Below are 12,727 nucleotides of genomic sequence, written 5' to 3'. Positions count from 1 at the left end.
TCCGCTGCCCAGATCATCTTTCTACTGAAACACTCTGGGCATGTCACTCCCCTCCCCAAAAACCTCCAGTGGTTGCCTGTCAACCTTCTCATGAAGCAAAAACTCCTCACTCATGGCTTCAAAGTTCTCTATCACCTTGCCCCCTCCTACCTCACCTCCCTTTTCTCCTTCTACAACCCACCCAATACACTCCACTCCACTCCTCTGCCGCTAACTTCCTCACGGTGCCTTGTTCTCACCTGTCCTGCTGTCGACCTCTGGCCCACGTCCTACCACTGACCTGGAATGCCCTCCCTCCTCACATCCACCAAACTCTCTTCCCCCTTCAAAGCCCTACTGAGAGCTCACCTCCTCCAGGAGGCCTTCCCAGACTGAGCCCTCCCTTTCCCTCTGCCCCTCCTCCCCTCTCCATCACCCCGACCCCCTCCCTCTGTTTTACCCCCTCCCCCTCCCCACAGCACTCGTGCATATTTGTATATATTATTTATTACTCTATCTTGTTAATGATGTGTCTATATCTATGATTCTATTTATCTATTTTGATGGTATTGATGCCTACTTGTTTTGCTGTCTGTCTCTCCCCCTTGTACACTGTGAGCCCGTTGTTGGGCAGGGATTGTCTCTATCTGTTGCCGAATTGTACGTTCCAAGCGTTTAGTACAGTGCTCTGCACACAGTAAGCGCTCAATAAATATGATTGAATGAACATAGTAAGCACTTAACAAATACCATAATTATTATTATTAGGTGATGTGACCTTAATAAGACTTTGAAGGTGAGGAGAGTGATGGTCTGATGAATATGGACAGGGAGGAAGGTCCAGATTAGAGGGAGGATGTGGGAAAGGGTTCAGCGGTGAGATAGATGAGATATCTCAAACTATTATCCCAGTATGGGATCTAGCCTTCTCTAATGCCCACACTTAGCAACCTTGAGGCAGGTAAGCAGATTTTGTAGACTTTGGTGATGCGTCACCTCAGAACTGGAAACATAAATAGGGCCATAAAATAAGCCTTCAATGTGTAGATCACCTCTCTTAAAGGAAGTGGTAAATACACAGTAATTTGGAATACTTCAGCTCCCTCTACAAAACATGTGATCTGGGGGGCGGGGGGGGGGGGGGGCAGCTTCATGTGCCTCAGAGTTGTAAAGAAATATTTTTGGACGTGAAGTCAGTGGTGTGTTTTTAGTTTTTACCTTCTTTGCTGGGAATCAGACCTTTGAGAACTGGGTAAGGAGCAGCCAGTCAAGAGCACCCTCTGTTGGTCGCTGAAAGGTGTTGAGTAAATTTTCTGTGTAATTTATTTTGTATTCAACTTAATGCATGAACTCAGCTGCCTCTAGCCCATTAAAATATCCAGCCTTCATGCTTGCTTCCTAGATATAAAAACGTAGAGCTGTTCAGCTTTGTTCAGCGGAATACGTGAATTTGCAACTATAGAAGAATTGTTCCTTGATTGGGCTTGTTAAATTGGGACGGTGCCTTTCTCAGCTCACATGCTTTACGTGGGACAACCTGATTATCCTGTACCTACCCCAGCGCTTAGAACAGTGCTTGGCACATAGTAAGTGCTAAACAAATACCATAATAATTATTGTTACCTACAATATAGAAAAAGGTGATGATTGGCTCAGCATCACTCAGTCTTTAACACTAAAGTCATTTGAGTTCCCCTTAGGTCTCTCCCTCCAGATAAAAAGAGCCTTAAAAAAAAGATTCTTAAGAGAAAAACACACTAGATTGTTTGAACTGACTGAATTTCAGTGGCTTTACAATACCATCTTTTCCCTAGATTGGATGGCTAAGTGATCCATTAAACCCATCCGGTGCTTGGAAATCACTGACTCACCCTCAAGGAAAATATTTCTTCTCAGTACATCCTGTTTCCATTCTTAAGACTTCTAAAAAATGAAATGGAAATATAATAAAGCCTAAGAGAGAATATTCTCTGTGCCATCTATTTGGTGTATGAGGGGTGGGGATTGGGAGTAACCGCTAATTTGGGAATTTAGACTAATGGAACAAGGTGAAAAGCAAGAGCTTGCTTATTGCCAAGAGCTTTGGAAAGACAGTCAGTCAGTCAATCATATTTAATGAGTGTTTCCAGTGCGCAGAGTACTGTACTAAGCACTTGGGAGAGTTCACTACAACAATAGATACATTCCATCCTGAAATGATGCCTGTCCACAAGCTATGTGCTATAGGATTGTCATTCATTTTTGTTGCTTTGGTTGCATGTACTTTGATGTGTTATCCTGTTAGTGCCCTCAAGCACGTCCTAGAGGTGGAAGCCCCCATGTATCCAACTACTTCTGAGGGAACAAATCAAATCCTCTTACAAAGTCATTCTGGCTGTTAAACTTCCAGTGTTCCCTGCCTCTCTCATTATTCAAAGGATGTGTAGCTTGATGAGCATGTCTTTACAATTCATTTTCTTCTTCAACTTGTTCTTACAATGAAATCTTCCTTCATTATAGTACATTGATGTGGAATTTATTGTGCTGAAGATCTTTGAGCTTTTTGACTGCTGCAAAACCTAGTGGACTTAAAAGAGACTCTTTGAATCCAGCCCTTCAATTAAGTAGCTGCTGAAGAGTGTAGGAAATTCTGACCTGTAAATGCATTTTCTTTAATCTGAGAGATGTACTGTTTTAGGATGACTATCATAAAAATTTGCTTTGATTTTAAAGAGGATCATAAATTCCCTTTGAACAATATCTTCAAGCCAAATCCTATCTTTTCTTTATGGCAACCTACATAATATGTGAAATTTTTAAGATGTATCATTGATCAGCTTTCCCTGCCCAGCCCACTGGGCTCTAGTGAACTGTTCACTTTTGATGTCGATAGTAGTGCTGGATGTGGGGACAAAAGGAGGGCGAGACTTTCAGAGGAGTTGGAAACTAGGAAGGGACAGGCTTCCTAGAGCTTAATGGCCAGAAAGCTGCCATTTTGGGTCTCTCGGTATTGTCAATGAGATGAGGTAAGGGAAGAGGGTGACAGCCACCCCAGGGACGTCTAAACCTCTGGGACTGGGTTCCCCTCCCCACCATGAAGAGATGACATAAGGGCAGTCCTGCTCTTTCCTTCAATTAAATAAGATTTTCTGCTTGGGGTATCATTACACTACTTCCTAATCCTCAGCAGAAAAGTTAGTTAGAAAGCTAATTGGAGAATCCTGTGATTGTGACTTGACAATTGGGCAGGTCAATATTCTTACCAACTGGTCTTGGAACTGTTTGGAAAGTTCTGGCAAGTTTGGTATATTTGAGAATCGTCTGGACATTTTAACCTGTTATGTTTTCTTTTTTAGGACATCAATGAGTGTATTCTTGAAAATTACCCTGAATGTTCCAATCCCAGATTGTTTTACATCATACCATATTTTTGCGGACAACATCCCCGATGCAGGTAAATATAAAATACAGTTCAATGTAGTGTATTTCTATGATGTTATATTTCAACATTCCTGAATTAAATGCTAATAATTTATTGGAAAGCTCAAAATGTTTTAGACATAGTAAAATCAGGACCCAGCATAGAAGGCAGAGGAGAGCCAGGTAGCTATGGAGAGCAAGGGCTGTCATGCTGCAGAATTAAACTGTTTAAAGTACTCTTTAAAAGTTTAATAGTTTGATGCCATAAATGTACCCAGGTACCTACAAGCCTAATTGTAAGCTTAATATATCCCAAGGTGTATTCCAGGGAATGCCTGTTAGTCTTCTCCTCTTGAGCTCTCTATAAATCTATGTCAGCACCAGATAGCCATCTGTAGTAAAGAACAGGAAGACATGATATAGCAGAGTTTATAACCTAAAAGGAAGTGACAAGAATAACCTAGTACTGTCGTTAACCATTCCATCAGCCACTTAGTTTGTTTGCCTGGACAGAGAATACCAAGGGGACAATTTGGGATTGAGAGACGTTGAAGTGGAATTAATCACTGTGGGCTCCAGAAAAGAATGTGTGGGTGAGCAGTAATTTATCCCCAAAGTCATCCCCCTCATTCTACTTTTCATTTCTCTCTTCTCTTTGAGAGAACCTTGTCTTGATCCAACAAGAGACTATGAGGAGAGATTAAAATCATTTTGATAACATAGTCATCCAACAAATATCCCTCTGGATCCAAAAAGTAATTTTTCCCCAGCTTGATGACAAATTCCCCAATTGATTTCAGTGACTTCTTGGGGAGTGACAGGTCACGGGGCTTGAAATACAGATCTGATTCAAGATACCTGTTGTCTCTGATGAAGAAAATTGATCTCATGGTTCTGGTATCTGTATACAATTTAATCCATCCCCAGGTGTGCATTTTTATTGCTATTGGGAAGCTGGGGTATTTCCTGCCATGGAGCCATTCAGGTTGGAGAGTAAGGTTACCAGGTTCACCCTAGCACACTTTTGATCCCTACAAATCTAGTTTGTCACCAACTCCCTTTTCCAGTCAGTCTCAATTTAAACCATTTATTACAACACCAAATCCTCATAACTATTGGGTTCATAAAATCTTGCCTCATGTGATTAATATTGAAGTCATTTGGGTCTGTTATCCCAAACCAGGACCCAAAATAGTCATCTTGCACTGAGGAGGGAGTCAAGGAAAATTTGGGATTAAAAGCTCCAGCCAGGAACCAATTGAGAGTTCCTTGAAGGGTCCAAGCAACCATTGCCCGAAACAGATCCCAAACAAGATAACCATCACAGTGGGAATTTATTCCAAACCATAAACTGGAAAGGACAACATCAGAAAATGCCAATGTCAGGGTAGACATGATAATATTTAAAGCTGCTGAAGTTCATAACTGCCAGGACCAAGCTTGGTGATAGGATCAACATAAACCAGACTCTAAATATTTCAGCCATGAAGCTGCCTGCAGGCTCTGTTTGGGGAAATAGGATTAATCTAAAATAACCCCCAAATCAATTTGCCCAAGTGTCTCTTTTACCCCAGGTATAGGTTAAGAAGAGAGAAATATTTTACTACATGGAACAGGCCAGCAGCACACCATAGTAAACTCCAAACTGCATTTCCCCTTCCAGTTCTCCCTCAGGAAAACTCAAACATGATAGGCTTTCTTGCTACTGACAGAGGAGACCAAGGTTCTGGGAAATGGGGGAAAAACCAGCCCCTCTGCACCATGGGATTTGGAGTCTGGGTTTCCTTCCCTACAAGCCTCTTATCAGTTATTGTGCAATCGATCAAGCATTAATGAGTGCTTACTATGGACAGAGCACTGTGGTTGGGAGAGTACAATATAACAGAGTTGGTAGATACGATCCCTGCCCACAACGAGCTTACTTTCTAGAGGGTGAGATAGACATTCATATAAATAAATAAATTAATAATTGCGGGGGTGAATAAACGGAGAAAATCCAAATGCAAGAGTGAAAGGATTTTAAAGCCCCCTGCTCTGGCCATGGCTTTGCTCTCTAGCAATAACCACTTGCATAAAAGTTGCTATTATCCAGAGCTACTTAAAATGTGCCAAATGAAAATGATTTTTATGAACCTTACCATTTCTTTGACAAATTGAATTTTTTATGTTTATGTCCACAAAGGGAGCCTGGGGAATGGGCTCTTGAAAGAGCAAAATTAAACGTGAATGAAAATTTCCTACTTGTGGGGATTCTCGAGGAGTTGGAAGATGTGCTGCTTTTACTGGAAAGATTTTTACCTCATTATTTCAAGGATGTGCTCAGTATCTACAAAAACCCAGGTAATTTTATTCTAGGGGCTGTTCAATGAGGGGTTCTTTTTGTGGTGGACTTGGGGAAAGACTTGTTCTCTTAATGTGGGCAGACCACTAAAAGTTTCTACCGTTTTCAGTTTATGAAGGTCAGAACAATGGACCATAAACTTACCGTGCAACCATGAACAACTTGATCAACTCTCTCCGGATTTCCCTTCCTAAAAAGCTGATGACAATTTCTACTGACCTTTCTCTTGAGGCTCAATACATTAGCTATGAGAGCCTCAGATAAAATTCATGATATCCACAATATAAAGTTACAGTTGTAGATATTACATTGCTGAAAGATGACTGGGTTCCTCCTGCAGGATTCTGATGTGCTTATCCTTGCAATAGGATAGATAATGCAGTTAATTAAAAATATAATTATGAATTACATCTATTTGCTTCCTATCAGAGCTCCACTCAAATGGAAGTAACAAAGATAATGTAGCAAAACTCTTTTAAAGCCAGTTCATATTTTCTTCGCAAATATGATTACTTTACAGATATTACACAGTTAAAATTTCTTTTGTGTTGAAGTCATTTATATTTCACATTACTTTTTTTCCACACTAACGTAAGAAGCACTATCTCTCGTCCTTAATCTCGTCCTCCCCTCACTGCACAAGCCCTGCTGTCTCACATACAAAATGACCCTCTAATAACTACTTTTCTGAAATGGAATGTGACTGACATTTGTGAAAATAGAATGTTCCCCAAAATCATAGTAGGCAAGAGACTACTACATTCCATAGCAAAATAGTGACCTGGTAAAACATAGCATTTTCACAAGCTAGGAGCCCAATAGAAAAATCTCCATCTGAATAATCAGCTGAACCCAGTGCCTGAGCATTTCACTGTGACCAGTATATTCCTCTTAAAATGAAGGACTTATCGTGGCGAAGTGGAAAGAGCATGGGCTTTGGAGTCAGGGTTCATGAGTTCGAATCCCAGCTCTGCCACTTGTCGGCTGTGTGACTGTGGGCAAGTCACTTAACTTCTCTGTGCCTCAGTTCCCTCATCTGTAAAATGGGGATTAAGACTGTGAGCCCCACGTGGGACAACCTGATTCCCCTATGTCTACCCCAGCGCTTAGAACAGTGCTCGGCACATAGTAAGCGCTTAACAAATACCAACACACCTACCCTAGGAGAGCACATAACGTTGAGTGCCTGCAAAGTAACAAAGCAACCTTGCAGAGTTTAGTAATGTTCTTCCATTCAGATTGCTGATGTCTTTATGTGACAATATAGTCTTGTCCTCTTATGGCACAAGGGCCTAATCTTAAATTGGATTTCTCCAAATGAAGTGTTGAGCACATATGTTTCAAAGTGCTTTTCCATTCTGTGGATTAGCTTATTAAATGGCATGCGTTCATATTATTATTATGATGAATTTGTAAGATGAAACAGAAGACTAAACAATAGAAAAGCTAAGCAGAGATGGCAGAGAATAATTGAGATTATTTTTTCAGTGGCCATGCAACCATTGCAAAGACTATTCAGTCATCAGCTGGGACATCATACAGTTTATTCAGAGTCATGAATCTTCATTTATTCTGAGATCTGGTCCGTGACCCTGCAAGAGATATCATTCTGACAACAGCATAGTCCAGTAAACTGAGTGTCAACACCAGCTAGGAACAAACTTGGTATCTAAAATGAGAACAGTGTCATCTTTGTTCCAATTAACTTAAGAAGAGGACCATTGTAAAGCTTAACCACCAGGGTCACGTTTACCCCATCAAACTCAGAACAACTGCCAAAATCCTAACTGTGTTCTCTACATCTGAGATTGGCGTTCTCAGCATCTGGTCATTTGCTCTCTAAAACTTGGGTAAAATCTAATCACACAGTTTCAGAAAGTTGAATTACTTAGCATGATATCCTTTTTAAACTATCAGGTAGGGTTTTTGTACTAAACCCAGTACTTCCTTGTCTTCAACTAATTCTTTGTTACAGAGCCTCAAGAGACAGGCTCAAAGAATCAGCCTCTCAGTTTTCTAGTTGGATTGTTCTAAGGGAAATTTGATGGAAATTTTCATTTTCTCAAATATGTGCTTCAGACAAATACTTCAGATGGATGACCCTCTTAAGTACGAGACTCCCTCTATCCCTGTGTAACCCTTTTGTATTTATGAATGTACAGTCAGTACTCTTAGCCTGTGACAATTACATTCTTGACAAACCTGCGAATAAGGAAGCCTCATTTTCTGATTCACACACCTAGACTGATGCCATGTGCCTGGGTACATCCATTTTTTCTATCATTCATTCGTTCATTCATTCAGTAGTATTTATTGAGCGCTTACTATGTGCAGAGCACTGTACTAAGCGCTTGGAATGAACAAGTCGGCAACAGATAGAGACAGTCCCTGCCGTTTGACGGGCTTACAGTCTAATTGGGGGAGACAGACAGACAAGAACAATGGCAGTAAATAGAGTGAAGGGGAAGAACATAATCATATCATCATATCAATCAATCGGTCATATTTATTGAGTGCTTACTGGGTGCAGAGTCCTGTGCAGCCCTTGGTAGAGTACAACATAAAGTTGGTAGACATGTTCCCTGCCCATAACAAGCAAAATTACACATAGATACATAAGGGCTGTGGGGCTGAGGGAGAGTGTCAAAAATTGTTGCAAACCCAAGTGCAAAGGCCAACTAATTACCATAATGACAATATAATTATAACAATTGTTGTATTTAAGTGCTTATCATTTGCAAATCACTGTACTACTTGTACCCTTAAGGTAGGTACAAGATAATCAGGTCGGACCTGCCCACAATGGGCTTGCAGTCTAAGTGGGAGAGAGAATAGGTATTTAGTTTCAATATTACAAGTGATGAAACTGAGGCACAGAGATGTTAAGTAACTTGCCTATGGGCATGAACAGGCAAATGGTGGAGCAACAGGACAGCTAGTACAAAACAATTTCAGCATCAACAGTATTAATTATTGCATACCTTCTATGGTCAGAACACTCTTCTAGACTGGCCTGGCCTGGTGGAAAGAGCAAAGGAGACCTGGGTCTTAATTCCATTCCTCCCTTGCTTCCCATGTGACCTTGGGCAAATCACTTACCATCCTCATGCCTCATATGTAAAATGGGGATTAAATACTCATGGTCCCTCCCCTGAGACTCAGTGTGCCAGTGTACTCAATGAAATGCAGTCTAATTTGATTGTATTTATTTCAGCATTCAGCATAGTGCTTGGCCCTCAGTAAGCTCTTAACAAATACCACAAACATCATCATTATTATTGGGCACTTGAGAAACTTACAAAAGAAGCAATTTACATGATATTATCCATCAAGGAATTTAGAATTGGATGATGACTTGTGTAGATATAAACTAGAAACTGTACACTAGTTAAAAGTGAGAGAAGTTATCATTTATAGACAGTGAATAAGACAACATGAAAAAGATAAACCCACAAATGTTTGCTGTACTGAGCTTTTTTCTTTCTGCAAGACTCTAGCATGCACCAGGGGAAGCTTATGAAATTCTCAACCTTATTTATTCCCATGTAAATATGCAAAACAGGTAGAGAAGGATGAAGGGTGGGAGTCATAAGACCTGGGTTCTAATGCCAGTTCTACCACTTGTCTGCTGTGTAATCTTGGGTAACTCACCTAACTTTCCTGTACCTGAGTTTACCGATTTGTAAAATACCTGTTGTCCCTCCTTCTTGGACTGTGAGCTCCATGCGGAACAGGGATCGTGTCCAACCTGACTATTTTGTACCTACCCCAGGGCTTAAACCAGTGCTTGGCTTCTAGTAAGTGCAAGAACAGTAACTACTGTCATTATTACAGTTGACAGCTTTGTTGAAATTCACCTGGAGGGAAGAGATTTCTAATCCTAAAAATAATAATGTTGGTATTTGGTAAGTGCTTACTATGTGCCAAGCACTGGGGTAGATACAAGGTAATCAAGTTGTCCCACATAGGGCTCACAGTCTTCATCCCCATTTTACAGATGAGGTAACTGAGGCCCAGGGAAGTTAAGTGACTTGCCCAAGGTCACACAGCTGACAAGCAGCAGAGCCAGGATTAGAACCTATGACCTCTGACTCCCAAGCCCGGGCTTTTTCCACTAAGCCACGGAGGCCTGGGGACTCGAGAGAGGAGGGGGATATGAAAGGGCACTAGCTCAGTGGGGAAGAACCTTTATATCTAAAACCAATCAACTAGGGCTTCTTTGAAAAGGGGAGGGTGCAACTGCTTGGAATTGATTACTTCAGTCCCTCCCTGGGGAAGAGAAGGAACTGCAAAATTCCCTCCAGGTTTGCCAGCTCCTTATCCAGTTGCATCATATGCCAGTGGTCCTGTAGTGAGCCAGCAGCAGGAGCGATAGAGACATTTCACAGTTAAGCAGCTCTCACTCACCCTCCTCCTTCTGCACCACTGCTGGGCTGCTCTTGCTCTGGTGTGTGTCAGGCCCAAGCCTCCCTCTTCTTCAAGGCCCGTGGACTGCAATCAGTGTGTGTGGCACCTGTGTGTCCTCCTCGATGACTGGCCTTGTCTGGCTCTCTTCAATGCAATTGGTTCTTGGTAACATTGACAGCAGTTGGGCAGGCAGCTCACCTTTGGAAAAGGGGACTGATTCCTCCCATAGAGGGTGGGCAGGACCTCCTCACCATCCCCCGTTCTCGCCTATCCCGCCGTCGAGCCCTGGGCCACGTCCTCCCGCGGTCCTGGAATGCCCTCCCTCCTCACCTCCGCCAAACTAATTCTCTTCCCCATTTCAAAACCCTACTTAGAGCTCAACTCCTCCAAGAGGCCTTCCCAGACTGAGCTCCCCTTCTCCCTCTGCTCCCTCTACCACCCCCCACCTTCACCTCTCCACAGATAAACCCTCTTCTCCCCCCTTTCCCTCTGCTCCTCCCCCTCTCCCGTCCCATCCCCTCAGCACTGTACTCGTCCACTCAACTGTATATATTTTCATTACCCTATTTATTTTGTTAATGAGATGTACATCACCTTGATTCTATTTATTTGCTATGGTTTTAATGAAATGTTCATCCCCTTGATTCTATTTATTGCTATTGTTCTTGTCTGTCCGTCTCCCCCGATTAGACTGTAAGCCCATCAAAGGGCAGGGACTGTTTCTATCTGTTACCGATTTGTACATTCCAAGTGCTTAGTACAGTGCTCTGCACATAGTAAGCGCTCAATAAATACTATTGAATGGATGAATGAATGAAAGGAGTGGTGAGGATGATGGGAACCCAACAAGTCCTCTGGGTGAGCAAGCCTAAATCCTGCTAAAAGAAGGCAAGGAATAGACTTGCCACTTCGGTTTCCCCCTTGGTTTCAGTTATCAGCTATTCATCTCCTCCCCAAAAGTTTTGAGGGCAAAGCTAATGCCATTGTCCTCATAGGGTCGCGCCTCTGAGGGACCCCTGCTCAAGAGCCAAAGTTGGGAATGAGGAAAACATTACCTGTCACTTTAGTAACCTTCCCACCTGATAGTTCAGAGGTGGCAACCCGTGGGTCAAGAGCCTCGGATCAAAATAACATCCCTGAGAGGCCATATGAGTTTTTGGGGGCAAAGGAATGAACAGATCTCAGGTCATATCCATTTAAGTGATATTCTGTATTACAGAGAAGCAAAGGAAAATTACCATAAATTTAAAACAATGCCAGAAGCTTTAAGAATATTTTGGTATAGATAGGATTTTAAAATTTCAGTAGCTTAAAAAAGCACTTTTGGAATATTTCTGATAAATTCCACAAAAAATGAGTTTAAAAAATTAATAACCTTTGTCCAGAAGGTGGCATCATCTCTCCATTTTCCAGGCAGGGAAGTGTAAGTTGAACTGCAAGAATGGATTTGCATTGATCCTGAACAAAAATCCTGTGTGCAGCCCGAGTCCCCTAGGCTGAAAAGAATAGGATTTCCCAACAGAGTTCCAAGTATGACACATCATAGACCAGTATGAATTATAAAAGCTAAAGTCTATTGGCTTCCTTAGATCAGCCTGGCACCTCAGTTTCCCATTTCAAAATGCCAAGTGCTTTCATTATAGAGCTCACATGGTTACTAGTAAGTAGTAATCAATCAATCAGTCATATTTATTGAGCGAGCACTTACTGTGTGCAGAGCACTATACTAAAGTGCTTGCAAGAGTACACCACCATAATATAACAGACACGTTCCCTTCCCGCAACAAGTTTACAGTCCAGAGGGGAAGACAGACATTAAAATAAACATATAAATTATGGATATATACATAATTGCTGTGGTTCTGAGGGGGGTGCTAGTGAGTAAAGTGAGCAAGTCAGAGAAATGCAGAAGGAAGTGGGAAATAAGGAAATGAGGGCTTAGTCAAGCAAGGCCTCTTGGAGAAGATCTGCCTTCAGTAAGCCTTTGAAGGTGGGGAGAGTGATTGTTGGCTATGAAAAGGGAGGGTGTTCCAGGCCAGAGGCAGGATGTGGGCAAGAGGTCAGCAGCAGGCCAGACAAGATCGAGGTGCAGTGAATAATTTGGCATTAGAAGAGTGAAGTAAGTGGGCTGGGTTGTAGTAGGAGAATAGCAAATGAGGTAGGAGGGGGCAAGGTGACTGAATGCTTTAAAGCCAAAGGTGAGTGTTTGGTTGATGCAAAGGTGCGTGGGCAACTATTGGAGTTTCTTGAGGAAAGGGGAAACATGGCCTGAAAGTTTTGGTAGACATAGAAGAGCTCTGAACATCTCCAGAATTCCCATTTCTGACTTAGAGCTTGAGCACTGGGAATGTGGATGGGGCTGGCTTAGGGACAGCAAACGACCGAGACCTTAGAGTTATGCATCGGTCGGGGGTGGGATGGAGAGGCAAATCATTCTTATTAAATGGTAGTTGAACTTGTTGTGGGCAAGGAACGTGTATACCAACTCAGTTATATTGTACTCTCAAGTACTCAATACAGTGCTTTGCACATAGTAAGTACTCAATGAAATGTTAAATATTACAATATTTTGTATTGTTTGATGCTAATGTTACCATAGGA

At 41.9% G+C, this 12,727-nt stretch overlaps 1 protein-coding gene across 1 annotated transcript in view; it reads left to right on the top strand.

Annotated features, from left to right (window-relative positions):
- The window catches only part of UST (uronyl 2-sulfotransferase), a 305,282-nt gene that overhangs the window by 241,642 nt on the left and 50,913 nt on the right, over nucleotides 1-12,727 (top strand). The window contains exons 6-7 of the mRNA XM_029056424.2: nucleotides 3,315-3,412; nucleotides 5,561-5,718. Of these exons, the coding sequence (XP_028912257.1) occupies nucleotides 3,315-3,412; nucleotides 5,561-5,718 (256 nt within the window). The remainder of the gene's footprint in view (nucleotides 1-3,314; nucleotides 3,413-5,560; nucleotides 5,719-12,727) is intronic.

Source organism: Ornithorhynchus anatinus, chromosome 2 (assembly GCF_004115215.2).
Source record: "Ornithorhynchus anatinus isolate Pmale09 chromosome 2, mOrnAna1.pri.v4, whole genome shotgun sequence".
Lineage (NCBI taxonomy): Eukaryota > Metazoa > Chordata > Mammalia > Monotremata > Ornithorhynchidae > Ornithorhynchus > Ornithorhynchus anatinus.
This window is presented reverse-complemented; position numbering and strand designations above follow the sequence as displayed.